The 24,712-nt window shown below is 40.7% G+C and overlaps 1 protein-coding gene across 1 annotated transcript in view; it reads right to left on the bottom strand.

The window, feature by feature from the left end:
- CD8B (CD8b molecule) overlaps positions 1-3,865 on the bottom strand; it is a 33,922-nt gene extending 30,057 nt beyond the window's left edge. Inside the window, exon 1 of the mRNA XM_030192571.1 lies at positions 3,784-3,865. Within this exon, the coding sequence (XP_030048431.1) occupies positions 3,784-3,835 (52 nt within the window). The 5' untranslated portion in view covers positions 3,836-3,865. The remainder of the gene's footprint in view (positions 1-3,783) is intronic.
- Between the last annotated feature and the right edge of the window lie 20,847 nt (positions 3,866-24,712).

The raw sequence follows: 24,712 nt of genomic DNA, 5'->3' as shown, positions 1-24,712 counted from the left end.
GGCGATTTCATTTTCCATTATCGGTGAAAAGCAAAAACGCCCAGCTCACACCTTGGCGAATAAAGCATGGGCGTCTATTTTTTTTTTAAAAATACGGTTCACTCCGCCCCTTCACGGACCCGTTCTCGGAGATTAACGCCCATGGAGATAGGCGTTTCTGGTCGATTATGCCCCTCTATGCCATGCTTTGTATTGTTTTGTTTTTTAAATTTTTTAATTTTTTTTGCTTTGTATTGTTATTTGAATAGTTTTACTGCTGTAATTGCCTATTGCTCGTTTGATCTATTCTTACTGTACACCGCCTTGAGTGAATTCTTTCAAAAAGGCTGTAAATAAATCCTAATAAAGTAAATAAATAAATAAATACATTGTGTCTGTGGCACTGTGGATTTCTGCAGAGTTTTATAGCACTGCATTGCATCTGAAGACAGAGAGTTGAGAAACATGGATTATAAAATATTACGTTAGCGAAACGCCCTAATCGCATGGCGCAGCAGCCTGATTAGAGAAATGCGTTAAGAAACAGGGAAGCCAGCTTATTTCTCATACTTCTACCAATACTTGGTTTGTCTTCTTGTTTGGTCAGAGCAAGTGCACAGCTCTGTGTAAATAAATGAGTCAGTTAACCTTAGAGCAGCCTGGGGAAAATTCTTCCTTAATCATAGCTGCAGGTCTGCAACATTGGGAGGAATAAGAAAAATCCCCGAAGATCTAATTAATATTCAAAATCCTACTGTCATTCCTTAGGATCTTGAGCAAGTCAGTTAACCCTCTTCTGCCTCAGGTACAAACGTAGGGCTCCTTTCACAAATTACAAATACAATTTACAAATACAAATAAATTACAAATGCATCTACCTTTCAGTTCATTGCAGATTATTACTACACAATAATGCTGGGAAAAGCAATTAATTAACTATACTTTAATCTCCTAAAAAGGTTAACATTAGATTCTAATCTGGTTAAAGATGAAAGAGAATTCCAAATATTTGCAGCCTGAAATGACAATAATAAAGCAAAGACACTTTTCTGTTTTATACCAGCCATGGAAGGATAATTAAGCTTTAATTGGTTCTTAGAATGAAGGCCATTACCATAAGAAGAAAAACACAATACAGACAAGAAAGGTTCAAGTGCCAATCCATATATAACATTAAATATAAGTGTACCCAGGCTGAACAGTGAGTGTGCCTCCATAGGAAGTCAATGCAACTTTCTTTAATAACACAGTTAACCTTTCACATCTCTTAGCCTGGAAAATCAACCTAACCACAGTGTTCTGCAACATCTGAAACTGGTGGCCAACCTTGTTCATAATTCCCACATAAAGAATGCTACAATAAACCAATTTGCTAAAACTAGCCAAGCGAAAAATATCTTCTTATATGTCATAGTTGTCTCAATCTCCAAAAACTCTTTTTGCTTAAAGAATTAATTTACGAAGCCATGCTACCGATTAGCGTGTGCTGAATGCAAAGAAGCCCATTCAATTCCCATGGACTTCTTCGCATTGAGCACATGCTAATCAGTAGCACGGCTTTATAAAAGGAGTCCTTAGACAGGGACAGGGAAATACCTACTTACTTAGACATAATTGATCCTAAACTATTAGTGAAAAGGCATATCTAAATAAAATAAAAATCTTATTGCAGCAGCCTATCATGTGTTGTACTTCCAGATAAAGGTGTCTTGATGGTGATGGTGTCTTATTCAGATAACCACTTTCTAATATAAATAAATGATCTATCTATCTAAATTGTTTTTCTGAAATAGGCTCTGAAAACTCTGAGGTTGTTTATAGCTATTCTGCATACAGTTTTAGATTATTTAATTTCTAAAATTTTCAATGTGTACATTGTATTTCTTGTCTTTTCATCACTTTTCATTCTTTAATTTCTTTGGAGCTGCATTTTGATTAAAATTTGTAATCCTGTGATTAAAGGTATGCTATTTATTTATTTTTCCACTGTGACTCCTTGTGACTCTGGGTAATGGAGGGTTAAGTGACTTGCCAAGAGTCACAAGGAACTGCATTGGGGGAAAAAATTTAATAAATGCCATACCTTTAATTGTGCAATTAGTCATGATTAAAATTGTAATCAAAATGCAGCCCTAATATATACATACATATAAATATATAAATACAAGTCCATAGAAGATTAGGTCATAGCAGACAGATCTGTAAAAGACTGCTTTTTTTTGTAAACAAAATAGAAGCAAAGGAAACACAACTGAAAAGGACAATTGGAATATATATGAATTCAGATGCCTATGATTCAATTTTTCTTAGATTCTTAAAATAAGTTTTCTTTTTAAAATTTTTCAAATTGTGCTGAATAATGTCAGATCCATACAGACCTACCTATGAAAGGTGGGGAAATACCACACAAGTCAACTGACTTAATAATACAAAGCTCCTGATGTATAAAATGCTTAATTTTGCAGTTTTTCTCCTAAAATTCTATGTTAGCTCAATATTACACAAACTTTAGCAATATTTTTGCAGTACACCGAAGATGGTAAACACTTCATTCTGGTCTCTGCCTGAAATTTTACCTAACCTATAGAGGAGTCCTGGTGTCAGCCTAGGGGACAACAAATCGATCTTTCTTTATGGAAAACCCAGAGGTTCAGTGCACTAGACTCCTTGCACTTCATCCACAAAAGTTAAAGAATTTCAAAACAGAGAACAAATGCACAGGGTCTTTTTTTTTTTCATTCTTTTTCATTTCCCTCCAACTAAGACAGGCGGTGAAGTCTAACATGATGAGCTACGAAAGTTCCTTGAGATCGCTCAGCCTCACTCCCAAGGCTGAAAATATGAAAAATAAATCAAACAATATCCTGCGCATCATACATTTATACTAGAGTAACTTAACATGTTCGTTTGTGTCTAGTTTTTGAGAACTATGCTCGTTTTAGCGCGTCAACGTAAAACTAGATTTTACTTTTACACTAACTCCATGAAAACAGTATCATTCTCAACAACTGGACACATATGCATTGTCTGCCAAATAATAGGGATCATCTACAATGCATTTGCTCACTTTCAGTTGTTTTTTTTCTCGATAAAGGAGCAATATACAAAACCAAATTTACAAAGGCTTAGACATGAAAATGATCTGTTTTTCCATTTGTATTCATTTCTCTAATGCTGTTTTTGTTTAAATTATGGAAATGGAAATCGACAATTTTCCTGCCTACCCGAGGAACAGTCTTGCTTGTAAATTTAAACTTTTACTAGACTTACACAGCGCATAACGACTTCCCGATTTTCTTTTCATTATTTTTTTTTTTTAGCAAGCTAAACCTACTTTAACTTTCTTATATTATGTTCGAATTTACAGCAAAAGACACATTTCTCTCTCTTCCCTACAGCACATTGCAGTGAAATCATGCTCAGGTGGGGGCCAAAGTCATTACAACGACCAAAAAGGAGCAGCACACGCTTTATAAGGGTGGCTACAAAGTAAACACAAATTCCAGTGCGCACCAATGATGGTCTGGAAAGGTGGCGAAAATATTTCATGAAAATAAAGAGCGGAGAAAGCTAGCTCGAGATCTCCGGTAAGATCTGCATTGTCCTCCGGACAGCAAAAGAGCAGGGAAAATATATTTAAGCCCATAGAGATAAAAGGTATATGAAACACTTTCAGCTGGGACTTTTACTGAATTTGCAAGAGTGTCCCAGGACCTAGGGCAAGCAGCAATGACTCCCTCCCCCCCCCCCCCGGTACAGAATTCAGCGTAGGACGTGGATCTGCTCTCCCTGTCTCGTCCCTACCTGCAGCGCACAGACACGCGAGGATGCAGCAGCGCAGCGCGAGCCGCCCCATCCCTGCTCCAGCTCCCACAGCAGCAACCACCCCGCGCGCCTCCAGAGGTACCACTAAAGAGGTTGGGCACCTCGGCACCCGTCTCCCTTCCCAGCAACTAAGCGCGTCACCCGTCTGCACAGCCAATCACAGGCCGCGCCGCCTCTGCCCTTTCAGTACAGTGCTGTGTAGGCAAGTAAATGAACGGGTTGAAGAACGCGCATTGCTTATGAGATGAATATATATATATATATTTTTTTTTTTTCAACACCAATTAACCCTCCATTCCACTACTGGGCAAGAAAATCACTACTGTGCCTATATGTAACGTGCTTTGTGTTAGGATTTGGAAATGGGGTAAATAAACCAAATCTAAAATCCAAATCGAAGTCCCCTCGTTGGTCCCCAGTCTAGAGCCGGGATGGGGCTGTGGCATTTGGACCGGGGCGGTTTTTTTTTTGCACCTTTACTAACGCCACCGGTTCCGGAAAACCTGTAGCCGAGGTTTCACGCCCAAAACCTCATATACTGGATTTTCTATCTTTAAAAGTCCATCTAACAAGTTTAGGAATAAAATCACGTGGTAGCAATTCTTTGTTTTTCTGCTCTTTAAAATAGTGAGCAAGTGACTGAAATTACACAATTATTATGAGCCACATACATTTTTCTTTTGCATAAAATAGTCATATAAACACACCTGCAGGTTTAGGGAACTATTGAGGACCTCGTAGCTCTACCCCGCAGGATGGGGCACTGCATTGAGAGGCAGACTGGATGGAACCGATGGGCTTTTTATGCCCTCATATTAAAGATTTGAATGAGAGATAATAAATTCAGTAATGTATAGGTAGCTTCGAAACAATATTCAATACGCTGAAACAGGGTTTTGTTTTGGGTTTTTTTTTTTTTTTGCTTGAAAGGTTAGCAGAATGCACGATGGATTCAAATGTTTCTTTTTTTTTTTTTTTTTGGTCCTTTTATAGGAAGATGAAAGCTACTGTAAGTAGTCTTGATCTTCAGACAGAGTAATAGTAGTAGAAGGGGAGACGAAAAATGTCTTAGATCCTGATGAAAGAAGTGGAGGGGCAATGTGATTTCTGATGAAAATCTATTAAATACAAAATCATTCTCGCGCAAAACAATGTCCAGCAAGGACAAACCACTTTAGTTTGGCAAAACCGATGCATTTAAAGTAGGTCTTCTCTAGTATTCCAGGTGCTTTTCCCGTTTGTTTTTGGTTCCTTTCTTTCTCCAGCTAGGTGGTGGTGTTTTTTTTTAAAGTTTGTTTTCTGTTTAGGTTTTTCTTTGGGGCCCAGCTCAAAAAGGACTATTTGCAGAGCACCTGCAGATTCACGCACTGAAGAGTTCAGCAGAATCTGCGTTTATAGGTAACTGTCATAGAGATCGTGTCCGCCAGCCACATATTTGGGTAAGGGTCGGCTGGAGGTTTTGCTGTAAAATCCCTCTCGCCAGTGCCGAGCTGGAAATGGGGCGCATATCACAAATCTAGACCTTGTTTTCGGGTGGACTCTTTCCAGCAAAGAAGTCTGTAGAGACAGATTCTATTCTTAGGACCCAATCTTGGAACAGACTTGAGTTGTATTTTGAGAAAAGTTAAAAACACCGGTAGCAAGAGAATTTAAACTGGCCAGGTATGAAGACAAATAGAAATTATAAAAATAACATACTTCTGTTTAGTTTACAAAAATGAAAGAAAAAAAAAAAAAGGTAAAACTAAATTGTCAAAAGTGCACCAATGTGGGAGATGTCTGCTCCTTTCCCCTAGTAGCCTCTAAGAAAGTAGATGGGATTTCAAAAGCTGCTTTCTTGGGTTATAGTCAAAACTGTTTACTTTTTATATACAAGTACTTATTTTGTACCTGGGGGGAAGACCTGGCCCAGGGTCATAGGGGGCTACAGTGGGAATCGAGCCCAGTTCCCTAATTCGCACCACTGGGCTGCGCCTCCATTTAAACCCTTTAGTTATAAAACTTGGTGCACCTTTCACAGTTTTAGCTGCTGGGTTAACATCTATTTTCATTCCCCAACTCGCATGACTTCAAAGTCTGCTGAACGCTGTTACCCGGGGGGATAATGTGCTTCTTTCCCCTTGTATTGCTGGAGGAGGAAACAGTCACATCTTCATTTTTGCAACTGTATCCTCTGCTGACACCTTTCCTTAAGTACATTGCACGTTCAATTCTGGATTTCAGAGACGTGCCACAGGGATTATGGATGACTGTTTATGCGCATAAACAAGATACTGGGACTACTGGTACAATCTAGCAGCGAAAGGCGTGTGTGAATTCTGAAAGTCTATTGAGAGGAACTTCGTTTTATCATCTGAAATCAATAAAAGCATCAAAAACTGTAAACATGCTGTCGTCGGATTCTCATTGGGCGGCTCATGTAAACTACTGTTAAAACCTTCGTTTAAATGTAGGGAAATCATGAAAGGTCATAATACTACCTTTTCAGGAACACTATCGGGAAGTGATAGTTTCAGGTTTTAGCAATGAATTAAAAGGGAAGATTGCAGAATTTTTCTATATGCTCACAGTAGTAGCGCGCTCTGTCCTGTCTTGCTACACCTCAGTTCTCAGAGCATCTTTCCAGTCCTATAACACACCCTGAAAAACAGGAGCATCATTCTTCCCCCCCCACCCCCACCCCCATGGGTTGATTTTCAGGAAATTGGAGATGTTTCTTGCTGTTTTAGAAAAAAAATCTACCTTTTTTTTTCTCTTTGCAGTCTCCAAGTGGACTGCATAGATGTTTTCTTGTCTTTCTTGTTCCCTGCCTGCAACTCTTTCTTGCAGCCCGAACTGTACCGAGAGGCATCGTTTGACACCTGCAGCCTTACAAAGATATGTTAAGGTTACGTTGTTAGTGTTATATTCCCCTCAACGCCTATAAAACAGGTTCGGAGTGGATTACAATTTGAAATAAAACCAGTCTACAAAACTGGGAGCTCATAATATATTTGTTTAGATTTTGCTCACACCTTTTTCAGTAGCAGCTCAAGGTGAGTTACATTCAGATACTTTGGATATTCCTCTTTCCCAGGAGGGCTCACAATCTAAATTTGTACCTGAAGCTATGGAGGGTTAAGTGACTTGCCCAAGATCACAAGGAGCAGCAGAGGGATTTGAACAGGCCAATTCTGGATGTCAACACTGGTGCTCTAACCACTAGGCCACTCCTCATAATATAATAGTTAGATTAATATAAAGAAAAACATTGGATCAACAATTAATTGAAGAGGTGTGGTAGCCGTGTTAGTCCACTTTTAAAGGTAATCAATAGAAATAAAACAAAATAAAACTTGGAAAAGTAAATAAGATGATACCTTTTCTATTGGACGTAACTTAATACATTTCTTGATTAGCTTTCGAAGGTTGCCCTTCATTGTCACATCCGATCTGACGAAGAAGGGCAACCTTCGAAAGCTAATCAAGAAATGTATTATGACCAATAAAAAAGGTATCATCTTATTTTCTTTTCCATGTTTTATTTTGTTTTATTTCTATTGATAACAATTAATTAGAAAGCACATATTTTCTAAACAAATTTGTCTTTAAAAGTTTGCAAAAGGATAAGTAATGTAATTGAGATTTCACTAGAGTTAGCAAAGAATTCCAAATCTGAGAGACTTATGAGACTAGGGCCTTAAAATAGTTCTTGGAACCTATTATATGGGTCTCAATTTATGTGACCTATCATGTTTCTCTGTGTAGCCAAGTTATATAAGTTTGGCAATGGGATATGTGCTGATTCCAAACCCTTCCAAGAACCCTCTTTGGCCTCCCTCCCAGAGCTGTTCTTGTCTATTGACATTATAGCAGAGACTATAGGTACTCTAGGGATTGTATCTTCTCTTGGTTGTCACTACCTAATTTTACAGTTTTCAAGTCCCCTTTAAGAAAAAGGAACAGTAGGAATATATATAACGTATAAAATAGTTCATATTTTGTGGAATCTTGGTAGATGTGATGTTGCATACTGTCACCTGATTTTCATAGCATTGACAAATAGGCGGATAAATTGGATCAGGGACTTCAGAGAAAGCATGAATCCACATTGTGTTTACGGAACAAACTAAAAATGTTAACAATGTTCTTTTAGGTCTCAGACTTCATTTTTCCAGCAAATGGTGAAAAACAGGGATGGGTAATCCACCTAGGTGGATGAACAGCAAAATCCCAAGAAACATTCAGAACAGAAGAAAAAGTGGGAAATGGACCAAAAACTCCAGAGACTGGGACAACAGTCGAACAGGAAAACTTTATTACGGACTCGACACAGATCTGTGTTTCAGCCACAGGCCTGCCTCAGGAGTCTAAAAACATAAAACAGTATGTAAACATTAATAATAATAAAATGTCTAACATGTACAATAAAATTTAAAAAAATGTTACAATTGTAAAAGTGTAACAATACAACAAAATGGTGTGAAATATGTACATATAACTTTGAAATACAGAAGCAAATCAAATATCTACATGAAGGGTGTTTTCCACCTAGCTAGTTCTTGACTATAATTCCTTTCTTTTTCCCCAGTGTGGGAGGGTGGGGTGAAAGTTATAGGATTTGTATCTTAGCAGTATTTTTTCTCTATATTTATTATTCCATTTATTTAAATCAATTCACCCCTAAACTGACTCAAAGTAATTTACAACCTACAAAGTATACATCACAATATAAAATCATACAAAACAACACACATATTAACCAGCAAAGTAAAATGTTGAACTCACTGAAAGAAGCTGATGTTTGTAAACTGCTTTGGGTCAAGTATATTGTCTGAGGCGGTATCTAAGCATGAGAAATAGAATGAAATACTTTTTTTTTTTATTTAAACAATTTTTCCGAACTAATTTTATTGATTTTTGTGATGTTCAAAGTCCACTCCAAACAGCAGAGAAATGAAAAACGGAATTCTTCTAGTTCAGAACACGCTGTGCATAACCTTACAGACATCGAACATCTTCAGAGACTGCACAGTAACCTTTCCAGGTCCGACACCGCTGTGTCTCAGCAGTGTCTGAACCTTGTGTGAATTGAGAAATAGTTTTGTCTTCATTCAATAACACATTTTTATCAGAATTTCACATACAGAGTTCAAGAGTTGGTCTCTTGAAAATCTAATATTACTCAGTGTTTGTTCTTTTATCATGGAGTTATATTTTACTCTCAATCTTGAGAATTTAGGTCAGATTACTGCATGGGTAAAACACTATCGCATTCACCAAACTGGCTAAACATGTAACATCACTTCTCTGTGCATTTTTTATGTGACTAAAAAGTTAAGAACTAGATAGATTTTTAAAAAAAATTCTCATCTATTATGGGGAAACATCTGGCTCTATGAATGTCTCTTAATGGAGGGGTCCTTTTACTAAGCTGTGGTAAAAGCTGGCCTTAGCCCTTATATGGGGTTTTCCTGTACCCGAAGGCCATTTTTACCGCAGCCAGAAAATGTCCAATTTTCTATTTCCTTTATTACTGGCCATGTGCTGTTTATTTATTTACAGTAGCTTGATATGCTGCCTTAACTAACATTTAGACCTAGGCGGTTTACAGTTCAAGTACAATAATAAATAATGTTGCCATTAGTGTATGGCCATTAAATAGAATTATTGCAGGTTGTTAGTGCAGGATTATGGGGGAGCCCTTATCAGTTAGCAAGTGGAATTCATTGCCAGAGAATGTAGTAAAAGAAACTCTGCTAAGCTAATTCAAAAAAAGGTTTGGATAGCTTCCTAAAAGAAAAGTCCATAAGTCATTATTAAAATGGGCTTGGGGAAAATCCACTGCTTATTTGTAGGATAAGCAGCACAAAATCTATTGTGCTGTTTTGGGATCTTACCAGGTACTTGTGACCTGGATTGGCCACTATTGGAAACAGGATGCTGGGCTTGATGGACCTTCAGACTGTGCCAGTATGGCAACACTTATGTAGTGCAGGAACACTCACTCTCCCCCCCTTTGACATGCCCCTTCCAACAAAATAAATTTTAAAATATTTTGTAGCATGTGCCATTTAGGAAGTTACCGCAGGACACTGGGGCATGCCCTGTGCTAAGCCCTAGCATGTAGGATCTCAGCATATTTTTCTAGAATATTGGGCCTTGTACATTCCAGGGGCGTAGCCAGACTTTGGCGGGAGGGGGGTCCAGAGCCCGAGGTGAGGGGGCACATTTTAGCCCCCCCCGGTGCTGCTGACCCCCCCACTGCCACCGCCAACACCACCACCACCACCAACTTTGACACCCCCTGCCAATGACCCTTTCGACCCCCCTCCCACCATTAACCCTCCCCTGCCACCGCCTACCTTTGCTGGCGGGGGACCCCAACCCCCGCCAGCCGAGGTCCTCTTCTTCCGGCGCAAGGCTTCGTTCAGTTTCTGAGTCTGACGTCCTGCACGTCCTGAATGAAGCCTTGTGCCGGAAGAAGAGGACCTCGGCTGGCGGGGGTTGGGGTCCCCCGCCAGCAAAGGTAGGTGACGGTGGGTTGGCGGTGGGAGGGGGGGAGGTCGAGAGGGTCGTCGGCAGGGGGGTGAGGGCCAAATCTACGTAGCTACACCACTGGTACGTTCTTGTTGCTTTCTCCTGATTGCTTGGGCTTCCATTTCAATTGGATCTGACTGCATTGTCATAAGATTTCATTCACAGCTGCTTGGAAAATTCTCACCTATATTTTTACAGTTCATCCTCTTATCCCAGTCCAGTCATCACAAGGACAGCCTTTGGCATCTCCATGCTCAGCAGCCTGAGGAGCAGAAGCCAGACTCAGGAACTGAACCCAGATCTCCCCTATAACAGTACACAACACTACCACTAGGGCATTGAGCTGAACCTTTAAAAAATGTTGTGCAGTGAAAGTGGGAGCTTGGTGTGAGGTATTTGAATATACTCCATGTGTTGCTTGATTCAAAGTTTCTAAAGTCCAGATTAAACAGACAGATGCACAATGTCTTGGACATGCTTGGCTTCTGATATCATTTCAGGGGTGTGACTCCATTGCTTGACATAAGAGAGGTTTGGAAAATTTGGTGAAATTGAAACAATTTGTTTTACACTGACTTCTTTTTTTAAATCCCCTCTCCCAGTCCCTGGTACCATGGTAATTGCAGGATCCTAAGAAGACAACTGTTTTGGGCAGAATGCATCTGGCATAAACTTTGATCTTCAGCCAGTCTTTGCTTTTAGTGTATCAGTACCAATCACTCCTGAAGAATCAACGTTGCCTTTATTATCTGAACTTGATTAAGAGGTCTGCTAATTGCCCTAAAAAGTCTCTGATTTATCATCCAGTGTGTTCTGCTCTTCACCTCCCAATAGCATCTCAGTTTCTAACTTTGCTTCTTTCTTTGCCACTAAAATTGAATCTCTCCAGGGTACCATTCCTCATTTTGCCTTAACAAACTTGTCTTCTCCCCCCCCCTCCAAAGCCACCTCTTCTGTCTCAACCCCTTCCTCCCATCTATCCTCCCTAATCTTTGTTGGTCTTTCTCCCCCTTCCCCTACCAATCTACTTCCCATGGTTCATTCTCTTGGTCTCAATTTAATCTCCCTTCTCTAACCATGTTAACTAACATCTTCACATGGAATGTGTAAAACCACTTGCTCTTCAGATCCTATTCCTTCCCAATGGTTATCACTTCCAAAAACGCTCTTCTTCCTTTCACTCTCGCTATGATTCACAGCATTTCTCTTCCGGCACGGTGCCCTCTGCCTGGAAAACTGCTGTTATTAGGCCTATACTTAAAAAAGCCATCATTAGACTCTAACTGTCTTGCTAACTATAGATCAGTTTCTAATCTTCCTTTTATTTTAAAAATGGTTGAGAAAGTGGTTTTCGCTCAATTATCCCAACATATTGATACTTCCCAGTTGCTTCATCCTTTCCAGTCCAGTGTTTGCCCTACTCACTCCACTGAAATCATTATGGCTTCCCTCATGAATGATCTTTACGCTAGTATTGATCGGGCCAATAGTGTCCTCCTGATTTGACTTGACCTCACAGCAGCATTTGATCTCATAGATAACTCTTTACTCCTTCACTGATTCTCTTCTTTTGGTATCACGGTAACTCTCTTTAATTGGTTCTTCTCTTTCCTTTCTGGTCATTCTTTCCTGGTCACTCTTCCCACATCAGTCTCCAATTCCTTCCCTCTCACTTAAGGTTTTCTATAAGTATTCTCCCCTCTTCTCATTAAGAACATAAAAATAACCATATTGGGTCAGACCAATGGTCCATTTAGCCCAGTATCCTGCTTCCAGCAATGGCCAACCATTCTATGCTACTAGTCCCAGGGAAAGTAGTGGCTTCCCCCATGATCATCTCAATTACAGATTATGGATTTTTCATACAGGAACTTGTCCAAACCTTTTTTAAACCCAGATATGCTAACAGCCATTACCTCATCCTCTGGCAACAACTTCCAGAGCTTAACCATTCCTCCTATTTATTTTAAAAGTATTTCCATGTAATTTCACTGTGTGTCCCCTGGTCTTTGTACTTTTTGAAAGCAATCGATTCACTTTTACCCCTTCTACACCACAATCATACCCCCCCCCCTCTGCTGTGTGTTTTCCAAGATAAAGAGCCCTAACCTCTTTAACCTTTCCTCATATGGGAGGAATTCCATCCCCTTTATCATTTTGGTTACTCTTCTTTGAACCTTTTCTAATTCCACTATATCTTTTTTGAGATACGGTGACCAGAATTGAACGCAATACTCAAGGTGAGGTCGCACCATGGAGTGATATAGGCATTATAATAGTCAGTCTTATTTTGCATCCCTTTCCTAAAAATTCCTAAAATTCTGTTTGCTTTTTTGGCCACTGCTGCACACTGGGCAGGAGATTTCAGTGTTTTGTCTACAATGACACCTAGATTCTTCAGTACTGACTCCTAAAGTGGACCCTAGCATTAGGTAACTATGATTTTGATTATTCTTCCCAATGTGCATTACTTTACATTTGTCCACATTAAATAGCATCTTCCATTTTGACGCCTAGTCTTCCAGTTTCCTAAGGCCTTCCTGCAATTTTTCACAATCCGCATGTGTTAAATAGCACCAGTCCTAGTACAGATCCCTGCGGCATTCCACTATTCACCCTTCTCTATTGAGAAAAATGGCCCTTGAACCCTACTCTGTTTTCTGTCAAATAACCAATTCCTAATCCACAACAGAACATATGTATGTTATGTGCATAAGTGGGAGTCTTGCCCAAGCTCTGCCCATGTGTACATCCCCTTTGCAAATACACACTATAAACTATGTAAGGTAAGCATGCATTTACAGAATAGCACTTAGGCAGACTTATGGCAGTTTTATGAGTTTGTGAACATAAATACCATTATTCTAAACATTATGGATATAATTGGCACATAAACATTAGCACCTATATTACAGAATTACCCCAATGTGTTTATTCTAAGTGAGCATGCATTTGTTTTCATTTCTTGTGATACTGCACCACCAATTTGGTTTTCTAAGATCTCAAGGTAGAGCAGGATAGGCAGGCTGAAGATGTGGACATGGAGGAAGTGGTTTCCCTAACAATAACAAACATACATAATTTCTCAGAACTTCCTTTCCTGCTTGAGTAATTTCTTTTAGAGCATTTCAAACAGTCTGGATGCAGCAAAGATTCAATGCACAATGATTGGATTGAAAAGTTTTTGAGGGTAAATGAAATACTGAGTTGAATTACAAACTTCTGTCAATGAGGACAAAAAAAGGTTAACAAACTACCCCATGTAATGACTCAACAATCTCAAAATCCAACCATTGGAAGACTGTGAGGGAGCATATAGGAAGATAGCGCTCCCCCATAATGGAGCGCCCTCACAGTGCACAGACAACTTAACTTTCATATCCCGCCCAGGGGGGAGATGACACAGGAAAGGCAGAACTGGGGGGGCCTGGCCCAGGGAGTATAAAAGTTCAGGGCACAGCTAGGTTGAGCAGGCCCAGGGGGAAGAAGCATAGCTACCACTTATGCCTTCACCACATACATGTGACTCCCAGACCATCAGGTCAAAAGAAATCCATACTCACAAATTTTCTTTCCTTTTAAATCCACAAATTCACAAACCGCTTTTTAAACAATAGAAACAGACTGACTACTCATCAGTACAAATCATATAGCGATGTATTTTCAAAGCACTTAGACTTACAAAGTTATGTGGAGGAGGCATTTTTGATATTATGTATAAATCTGACTTTGGACGTTTTGTTCAAAATGCCAGAATCCATAACGAATGCGGCCATTTTCGAAACAGCAAAATGTCTTTTTTTCTGAAAATGACCACATGCAAAATGGTTTTGTGCTCAGTGCGTTTATCTTTTTGGTCAATTTTTGAAACAAATAATGTTCAAGAGAGAAAAATGTACAAAATCAAGCCACTGAGATGTAGGAGGAGCCAGCATTCTCAGTAGACTGGCCACACAGACATCCCAGCAGAGCAGTGGGGCACCCTAGGTGGTGCTGCAGTGGACTTCACGTAAAAGCTCCCAGGTACACATTCACACCGCTACAATAGCCCTTATGGCTGCAGGTGTCATTTATATGTGGGTACAGTAGGTTTTTGGTGAGTGTGGGAGGGTTCACACTTTCTACCACAAGCGCAACAGGTACACTGGGATATAGGCCTGAGTTCTCCTCTCTAAAGTGCACTGCTTGCTGCTCTAATAGAACTGGATATAAAACCTGAGTCTGTCATAGATGCAGGTATGTACTGTTTTTTCACATCTTTGGGGGTGGGGGGCAGGGGGGGGGGTCATACCTTAATTCCTCTAGTGGTCATCTGGTCATTTAGGGTGATATTTTTTTGTGCCTTATTCATTCTAAAATCAGGTCTAGACCAAAACATTAAAATTGTAGCCCTAGACATTTTCGTTTTGTTCCATTATGGCTGTAAAATGTCCAAGTGTTAGGAATGCTCTAATCTCGCCCCTCTTGTGATTTGGACACACTGCAGATGAATTGCTTAGATATATGTCTGCAAAACAGGTTTCAATAATACCGACTTTTTTTAAAAGAAGAAATCCATTCAAATGCTGCTTTATGACACTTTTTAAATATTTCTGTTTTGAAAATGAGCCCCATACTAATCTATGGAACTTTGCAAATCTAAGTGCTTTGAAAATGAGCCCCATAGTCATATCCAGATCCCAATAATATGATATTAGAAATATTTTAAATATATGATAATATCAAAACCTTGTACATCAAACTTATCTGGAACATCCAATATAACATGAAACAATATTCAAAGATCTTCAAATCTCTCATGGGATCTTTTTGTTTATTATGTATAGATATGAAAATTATAACTCAAGATATACACTTGTACAGCATAGCTTACCATATTAGCAATTAGAAAAAAAGAATTATTAGAAAACAAACAAGTTAAAGAATGAAACCAGGAATAGTCTCTATCCCAGAGCAATTAAGACAGATCCAATACAAACCTGGAGATAAACCCTCCCCCCCATAAAGCTAAGTCACTTACCTGTAGCAGGTGTTCTCCAAGGACATCAGGCAAATATCTTCAAATGTGGGTGACAACATCTACAGAGTCTGGTGTGGACACTGCCAAGTGCACTGTCACTTTAAATCTCTGAGACACTGCCCTCACCACGCATGTGTAGGTGCCTTCCCGCCCGAGGCTCAAGTGCAGCACTGAAGCTAAAAAGACAACTCCAAGGGGAGGGATGTGAGAATATATGCCTGTTGTCCTCAGATAACACCTGCTACAGGTAAGTAACAGTTTTCTCTGAGAATAAACAGGCACAATATTCTCACATGTGGGTCTCACTAGCTACCAGGCTCATACCATGAATGAATTTGTAGGAAGAATATAAGCCAGTGAGTCTGGTTGAAGAAAGGGCCAGAGGGCGGAGTTGACTTTTAAGTAATAAAAAGATTTTGCAGGATTGCCTGTCCAAACCGGCTATCCCACCTAGAATACTACTGTAGACAGTAGTGAGTAGTGAAGGTGTACATAGAAGACCACGTAGCCTTCTTGCAAATGTCTTCAATGGAGGCAGAGCAGAAATGGGCTACTGATATCTCCATGGCTCTGACATTGTGAGCAGTGGCTCAGTCATGAAGGGCTATCCTAGCCTGAGTATACATCTACGAGATACAGTCAGACAATCAAGTAGATATTGTACATTTGGTGATGGGAATCCCTAAGCTGTAGGGTTGAAGGACAGAAAAAGCTGGGAAGACTTTCTATGAGGTGTTGTATGCTCCAGATAATACACAAGAGCATGCTTACAGTCTAAGGTATGCAGTGCTGCTTCTACAGGATGAGACTGTGGCTTAGGGAAGAAGACAGGAAGTACAATGGATTGATTGAGGTGGAACTCCAATACCACTTTAGGGATATATTTAGGGTGGGTTTGGAGAATAACCTAGTCATGGTATCTTATCTGAAATTGTAATTGCTTTCCTGTTTCTCTTCATTCTTTTTAGTCTGTAAACAGCTTAGTTTTGTGCATTAGTCCAAGTGGTATAGTAAATACAAATAAAGGATAAAGGACAGTGTAAGGTGGTCTGCCACCAGGGTTTGAAGTTTGCTTACTCTTCTGGCAGAAGTAAGGGGAATTAAGAACACTACCTTATATGTGAGAGCTGTGAGGATGACATTGAGGTCCCAAACCACAGAGAGTGGTTTGAAGGGAGGTTTGGTGTGAAATAAACCCTTCATGAATCTTACTATCAAGGGATGAACAGAAACTGGCTTGTTATCAACCTTGAAGTGAAAAGCGCTAATTGCACTCGTGTACCCTGACAGAGTTTATTTTGAAGCCAGAATCAGACAGATGGCGGAGATACCCCATGAGTGGGCAGAGAGCACATAGCAGGGTCAAGTACTTTGGCTGCACACTAGAGGGAAAATCTCTTCCATTTCAACTGGTAACATTTCTGTGAAGAAGACTTACGAGAGGCTAAGAGTATTCTAGAAACTGTCAGGAAGGTTTAAAGTAACGTAAATCTATGTAATCAGGAACCAAACTGTTAGGCTAGGGAGTGAGGGGCTGGATGAAGGAGAGACCCTTCGCTCTGTGTTATTAATGTTATTAATGTTCTAACCTCAGTGATTCTTTGGAAATTAACTCTAGGAGGAGAGGGAACCATATTTGATGAGGCTAGTAGGGAGCTATTAGAATCATGGTCCCTTGGTCTCGGCATAGTTTGAGACGATCAAATAGAAGACCTGTTCCCCGTGGAACAAGAAAGCATCTAGGGCTACATGGTTGGGAGAATAAAGTCTGGAACAGAAATGGGGAAGCTAGTTCTGAGGAGAAGTGAACCAGGTGTATCTATGGGGTCCCCCACTACTGGGATATTCAATGAACTACAGGTATGCTGAGGGACCATTCATGAGGTTCAAGAACCCTGCTCAATCTGTCTGACATTCTGTTGCCGGCTAGGTAAACAGCCCTTATAAAGATGTTTCGATACTTGTAGAAAGAGATAAGAACCTATTCCCCCTTGTTTGTTCAGGTAATACATTTCAACTTGGTTTTCTGTGCAAACTAGTATTATTTGATTGAGTATGTGGACTTGGAAAGTCATAAGAGCTTTCCAAACTGTTTGCAATTCTAGAAGATTGATATGATGTTATCGTTCCGATGAGGACAAAGATTCCTGTGTGGAGACAATTGAGGTGAACACCCCACCATATCATGGAGGCATCTGTGGTGAGGACCTTGTGAAGGGGGCTGAAACGGAAGACCTTTTGTCAAGTTCTAGGACACCATCTGTGTGGAGTGACTCAAATATGCACCAAGAGTGATGCCGTGGCCTGAGGAATGCGGAAGTGGAGTCGTGTCAATGGTGGTACATGGACTGTTGAGGCCATGTGACCGAGTAGGCAGAACATCTGACTAGCAGGATACTCTGGTGGATTTGAACACCTGAGTGGAGAGATGCAATATGTTGTTAGCTCTTGACTGAGGAAGGAAGGCTCAGCCCTGCATAGTGTCAAGAAGTGCTCCTATGAATTCTATGGTTTGAACTGGTTGAAGATGTGACTTTGGATAATTGATCACAAACCCAAGGAGTTCTAGAAACCTGATGGAGGACTGAATGGAAGTGAGTGCTGACTCCCAGGAGACTGCTTTGATAAACCAATTGTCTAGGTAAATGTGTATTCCCCAATTGTGAAGTGTTGCATCTACCACTATGAGGCACTTCATGAAGACTTGAGGAGCTGAGGCCAAGCCAAACAGTAAGATCTTGTATTATTAATGAAGAGTCCCACAGTGAAAGAGTAGGAACTTTCTGTGGGCAGAGAGCATAGATATGTGCATGTATGTCTCCTTGAGATCTAGAGAGCAAAGCCAGTTGTATCATGGAAAGCAGTGATACCAGAGAGACCATGCAAAATGTTTCTCTGGGTAGAAACTTGTTTAAGCCTCATAGATTAAGAACTGGTCGTATTACTCCCATCAAGTCTCCAAACAATGGTTTCAAATTTTTTTTTCAAAACGTTATCTGCACAGAGTAGCAACATTTTCTCCGGAGGAGCTTCCAGTGAACTGGATCATGGTCCAAACTGCTGACAAGGGCCTTATTTCACAGAAGAAACCTGGCTGCATTAGGGCAAAAGCAGACCATTTGAAGCAATATGTATACAATGTTCAATTTCCTCTTATAATATTATCCCATATGACCAAATACGCATATTTTTATGCAACCCAGGTGTGGGCATGTTTTGGGTGATGCATAGTGTAAAGCTCCCGGCTGCTGGGCAATTCAGAAATGCAGCCCTCTGCTGGCCAGGGTCTCACTTGCCAGTCTCCTTGGAATTCTCTTGGCTCCCAAGCCAAGCTATGTATTGCAATTGGCCAGGCAAACTGCTCAGCCACAGACAGTTCCAACCAAAGCAGTTCAACACAACTTGTGGCAAACCCTGGGTAATTCCAACAAAAACAGCACAGAAGCAAACAGTTCAAAACAAAAGGGGTTTCCTTTATCTTCCCCTCCTCAGGGTATTTGTGAACTAAGCCCTCTTGAGGCTCCCTGGCACTTGGCTTCAGGACAGTCTGTAAAGACACGTGCCCTTCCTGATCTCTACCTAGCCTCACTGGCCCCGGGCTCTTGAGCAGGACTCCGGCTGGTCTTCTCCCAGTCACTTGCAATCACCCACCTCTATATCTGGGGCTCCTGCCTTACTCAGGGCAACTGCTCGGCATGCCTTTGGCTGGAAATCCTCCCCTGTCCAGTCCAGGGTGCCCCGGTCACCCCTCTGATCCACGGGCCGTGACCCCTCGCACTCTCCTGGAACTTCAACTAGGATTCTCCAGCCTTCCCATATATGCAAATGAGACAATCAAAATGCAAATTCAATTTATTAGACTATACTGCAGTCTTGTAGAACTCACTTCTTTTCAGCCGTTAGTCATCTAGCACAAGTTCTCTCACTGAGCCCATCTACTGTGGGGGACCTGGGTCTCAGTGTCTAACAGCCTCCACCCCTGGATAGGACTTTATTCACTCACATTGACCTTACAGTCCTATCCTCCACCCCATGGCTGTTAGTTTATTTCAAACAATTCACCAGTCCATCAATAACATAGTCCTTAAGTCTGGTAAGTACCTTTACTTTTCCCATGATGCCTTCAGGCTTTAGTTGGTTTGGGTTCCCCCCATCTTCTCCACTGGACTTTGGGCTTCTTGGTACTTCAGGTAGCTGGTTTCAGGTCCCCATCTGTTCTCCTCCCTTGGCTTAAAGGGTGCTTTATATAGGGTGGCCAATAATCCACCCCACCTCTATAGGCCTCGCCCCCCTACTTCCAGAAAGGTCCAGACCCAGAACTCTCTCCAACATTCCAGCTTCTACTCTGAGAGTTCCCCCTGGTGGCCTCTTCAGGAGAAGGACAGGTCCTATACCACGAGCACCCCCTAGCTGTCCCTTCAGGTCACTACACTGGTATATCCCCTTTGGCTCCCTCTAGTGACCAGAATGGGCATATCCCAGGTTCTCAGGTGGAGAGTGCCCTCTGGCGGTCTACTCAGGGTAGGGCAGTCACTGTGTTTATTACAATAGGTGGAGTCATGATTTACTGTAAGCATGCACTCTAATGTAATCTTGACATTTTTATTCTGGTTTACCGAGTTGGCTCAAGGTGGATCGCATTCAAGATACAAACCAAAGACATAATCCCTCATAACAATATATTTCCATTATGGTTATCATAATTCATACTGAGTCCAGCCCTACTACAGACTTGCCATATGCCAATTCAGCACTACCGCCGGGGTACCGCAGGAGCCCGGCATGGTTCCTGCCCCCACCATGCACCATTTCCGGCGCTAGAAAAATATTTTTATATTTTTAGCACCAGGTTAGTGCAGGAGCCCCAGGAAATGGCTGTGCGGCAATTTCCTTTAAAAAAAAAAAAAAGTCTTTTACCTGCTGTGGTAAAAAGGGGTGTTGGTGAGCAGCTAATCCATGTGCTGCCACCATAGGGCCCCTTTTACCACAGCTTGGTAAAAGGGGCCCTTAAGTTCATGAGCAGAGCGCAACACCCTAGAAGGGGAATAAATAGAAATTATATCGTGAAGATATTTGGGAGCTAGACCATATAGAATCTTAAAGACAAACGACAATAATTTAAAATGTATCCTAGCCTTTAACGGCAGCCAATGCAATTCTATAAGTAATGGGATAGTATGATCTTTATAATTTCCTCCCAGAATTATTTTTGCAGCTGCATTCTGTATAATTTGGATTCAGTGTAATTGTCTTTCAGATAATCTATCTATCTATCTATCTATCTACTTATCATTTCTATAGCGCTACAAGGCATACGCAGCACTGTACACCATGCACAGAAGACAGTCCCTGCTCAAAGAGCTTACAATCTAGATAAGACAGGTAAACAGACAGAACAATTAAGGGTAAGGGAATAAAAAGGTGAGGATAAAGGACAGCGTAAGTGAGTTAGGAGTCAAATCCTAAAAGAACGATATTGCAATAATCAATCTGATTCAATACCATAGATTGCATGATCGTCTGAAATTGAGACATCTCTAAAAATGGTTTGACAAAGTAGTTTCAGATTTAAAAAGATTTCTTAACAATTGTATTCACTTGTTTTTCCATAGTTAGAGTAGAATTCAAAATTACTCCTAAGATTTTTATATCCATTTGAATTGGGACTTCAGCCAAGGCTAATTTTATGTTCTCTTCTGGCAACTTAACTTCTTTACCTGCTGTCCATAAAATATTTGTTTTATCTGGATTAATTTTCAGACCATTTGCAAGAATCCATGTCGAAATGGAATCAAATACCTCTGACATCTGCAATATTGTCTCCTGAAAACTCCTCTCTACAGGAAATATTATAGATATATAATCTACATAAAAGAAATATGTTACATGAAAAGGACTAAACACAAGTTGCAATTCACTTAGATATACATTAAAAAAGAACTGGAGAAAGGGGTGAGCCCTGTGGGACTCCACAAACTATTCTCCAAGCCATTGAGATAGATTTATTCCGCACTACTTGCAAAGTGTGGTGCTTTAAAAATCCAGAAAACCACTGTAAGACTGTATCTGAAAATCCAATTGGAGATGATCTACCTAACAAATATGAAAACTTACACTTGCTTCTGAGGAGGTGCAAATGTCGCAGCTTCACTTCAGGCAAACTTTCTGCTGGATTTGTACTGGTATGTTATAGGCATATAGGTACCCATGTGTCATTATAAAATAGGCTATTAATAAGTACTTTCTTGCCCTTTCAATCTAGGTGAGCTGTTATAAAATTACCCTGTAGCTGATCCACTTAATACCATTATAGTACACTTTTATTACCATTACTATAGAATATAGAGAGTCCCATGGGATTTTTTTCTTTAACAAAATATTATACACTCAGGTTGTTTATTCACAACAGTTTCACACACAAATGTTTCTCAGTAATCTATGTTATACATGTCATAAGGATAATAGACTGTCTATATTTGTGTTCTATGGTCAAGCAAAAAGTGGGCTCAGATCACAGGAGAGACCGTGCTGCAGATATAAAGACATCCTCAAGTATAAACTTAATATCCTCAAGACTGACCTCAGCAGTTGGGAAGACAAGACTTTGGATAGATCAGATGAAGGTAGCTATCACTTGGTCAATCCAAAGCTTGTAAACTGAGCAAATACAAGCAACAAAAAAAGAAAAAAGACTAATTCTTCATCTCATCCACTGAAAGCTTCATAAAAGACTAGTCTTATGGCTTCAACCATCAGTAGAAACAAATTTAGTCAAGGGAGTTGCTGAGTCAGGAGAGGTGGGAGCCTAGCTGTATGTTTCTAGCTTTTAGCATCATTTAACGCTACCTACCCTTGTTTGGCAAAATCTGAAAGGCAAGACTCCAGTGCACACCATGATGGCGAAAAGCTAAGTGCAGGGTACCACGAGGGACCTAAGATGGTGGGCATTGATGCAACAAAGTAATAAGAAGGATGTGGGCCATATACTAGTGAATGATCAACCACTCCTGCATGGTCTAAAGCAAATATTGTTTTTTAGCAGTGCATGAGGAAATTGCTGTTCTGGCTGTTGATCTACGGTCTGACATCGCAGACTTAGGACACTCATTGGAGAACTCAGAGGCAAGATTGGAAGAGCATGCTGATACGTTTAGAGAGGAGGGTTGGAGATCTAGGCAAGCAGCATATAGAAGTCCTAGAAAAACTGGAGAACCTTGAGAATCAGAGCTGGAGGTGTAACCCGAGGTTTAGAGAGGTGCTTGAGAGTTCTTAGTATGCAAACTCCCAGAAAGTGGTGGCAAAAATAGTAAAACATCTACTTAGTGAAGATGGGCCTGCAGTGGAATGATATTGAGAGAGTGCATTGGTCCCTCAGGGCCCACAAGCCTAATTTTCCAAGAGACACTGTGGTATGACTTCATAACTATCAGTTGAAGACGAAGACCTCAAGCTCTGGAACCATTGACATGGGACACTTCAATTGAGATATATTCAGACATATCGCCAACCACTCTGCAGAGGCGCAGAGAGGTGAGTTTGTCCAATGGCCGCACCATTTTGGGCTAGCTTTTAGAAAAGATGGTAAAAAGCTACAGAGCCTGCCGCAAGGAAAAACTCACTTAAGCGGTGGAGAATGGACTGATAGCGCAACAAAGTGAACTGAACAACCTGACAGATTGCAGTCCAGTTGGACCAAGGAAAGAAGACTTCAGTGCCAGGTGGCTGAAGAGCTACAGCTGAGAAGGTTCAATGCTGAGATCAGTGCTTCAATGATGTCCTTTAGCAGATGCTCTGGCTGTGGGGAAATCTTGCTTGCAGCACTTGGGAGGGCATTAGCAATATTTAAAACGTACCATAGTAACACTGTCTTAGGAGGAGGACTGGGGATAATATTTAGGAGCAATTGTATGAGGAAGAATGAGTAAATGAATGACCTTGGGACAGTTGTGACATTTGTAAGCATGGTAGTGAAAGGAGGGAATGGGGCGGGTATAAGTGAACAGTTTCTCTAATATATGGCCTATGGGGAGAAGGTAATGGTAGGCCTGAACAAGGGATGGGGTGTAAGGAGGGATGCGGAGAGATGGGTGAGGGGGGAAGGGAGGGGTGGAATTTAGGGGTGTAAAGCTGAAGGGTTGGCATGAATAGCTGCAGCACAGTTACTGCAATATTATGGAAAGTGGTTTGAACTGGTGCTGCAATGGCTGGAACATTTGGTAATTAATCAACAGCTGCACTGTGGAAGATAAAATCTACCCCCCCCCCCCGATATTCAGCTGGTGGTGGTCAGTATTTTTTTTAAACGCTATCCATCACCAAGTAGATTAGCCCCCGATATTCAGTGCCAGGCCACGTCCGGGCACTGGCACTGAATATTGGGGGCTAATTTCTGTGTGGCTGGCCGCCAGATCTTATGCAAGTCTTAGTTGATATTCAGCTGAGGCCTGCATAAGACAGTTAAAAAAATATATTCCTCTTCCCCAATCCTTAAACATTAAGGGGTTAAAGTCCTCATTTAAGAGACAGATGTTGGGTAGGATTGTACAGAGTTTGGAGGCAATGGTGTGTTTCTTTCAGGAAACACATCTTTTAAATAAAGATGAAAGACTGTTGTCTCTGGTCACCTGGAGATTATAATGGATTCTAATTGTGAGAGAAAGGAAAAGGCAGGGGAGGGGGTTAGGGATTATATTTGCCAAGGAGTTGAGAATTAAAATAGTGTGTACCATAAAGGACCCAAAAGGGGGATTCTTAATGGTGTGAGCTGAGATAAAAACAAAATTGAAATTTTGCTACTCTATCAACACTCCCAACCAAGGACAGGGAGAACTTTTTAGTGACGTTGGCAATGTACTAGAGGTTGTGGATGAGGCACCCTGGATAATCGATGAGGAATTTAATATGGCCTGGATAATTCTGAAAAAGGTAAATTATGGGGAAAAGGATAGAGTAGAGTTACCATATGGCTCCAGAAAAATGAGGACAGATTGAGCCAGGCTGGGTTTTACTTCCATTGCTTTCAATGGAAGCAAAACCCGGACTGGATCAGTGTCTCCTCATTTTTCTGGAGCCATATGGTAATCCTAGGATAGAGCAACCCTTAGTTTATTAGGATGGGAGTAATATGTGTGGCATGGGTTACATCCACAGCTCAGGAAATATTCTTTTTTTCTCTATGACATACAATACATATTTTTATGTTGATTTACTTTTGATTGATAAATCCCTAATGTCCTAGGGTATTTAAGCAAGAGTGGGAGGCACAGCTTGGTCAGAGTATGCCCATATTTAGGTATGTAAGTGTGGCACCACTCCCAAGCATCTGACATTTTGGCAATTAAAACATTTTTTGCTAGATAAAAGAGGTTA

Source organism: Microcaecilia unicolor, chromosome 2, assembly GCF_901765095.1.
Source record: "Microcaecilia unicolor chromosome 2, aMicUni1.1, whole genome shotgun sequence".
NCBI lineage: Eukaryota > Metazoa > Chordata > Amphibia > Gymnophiona > Siphonopidae > Microcaecilia > Microcaecilia unicolor.
This window is presented reverse-complemented; position numbering and strand designations above follow the sequence as displayed.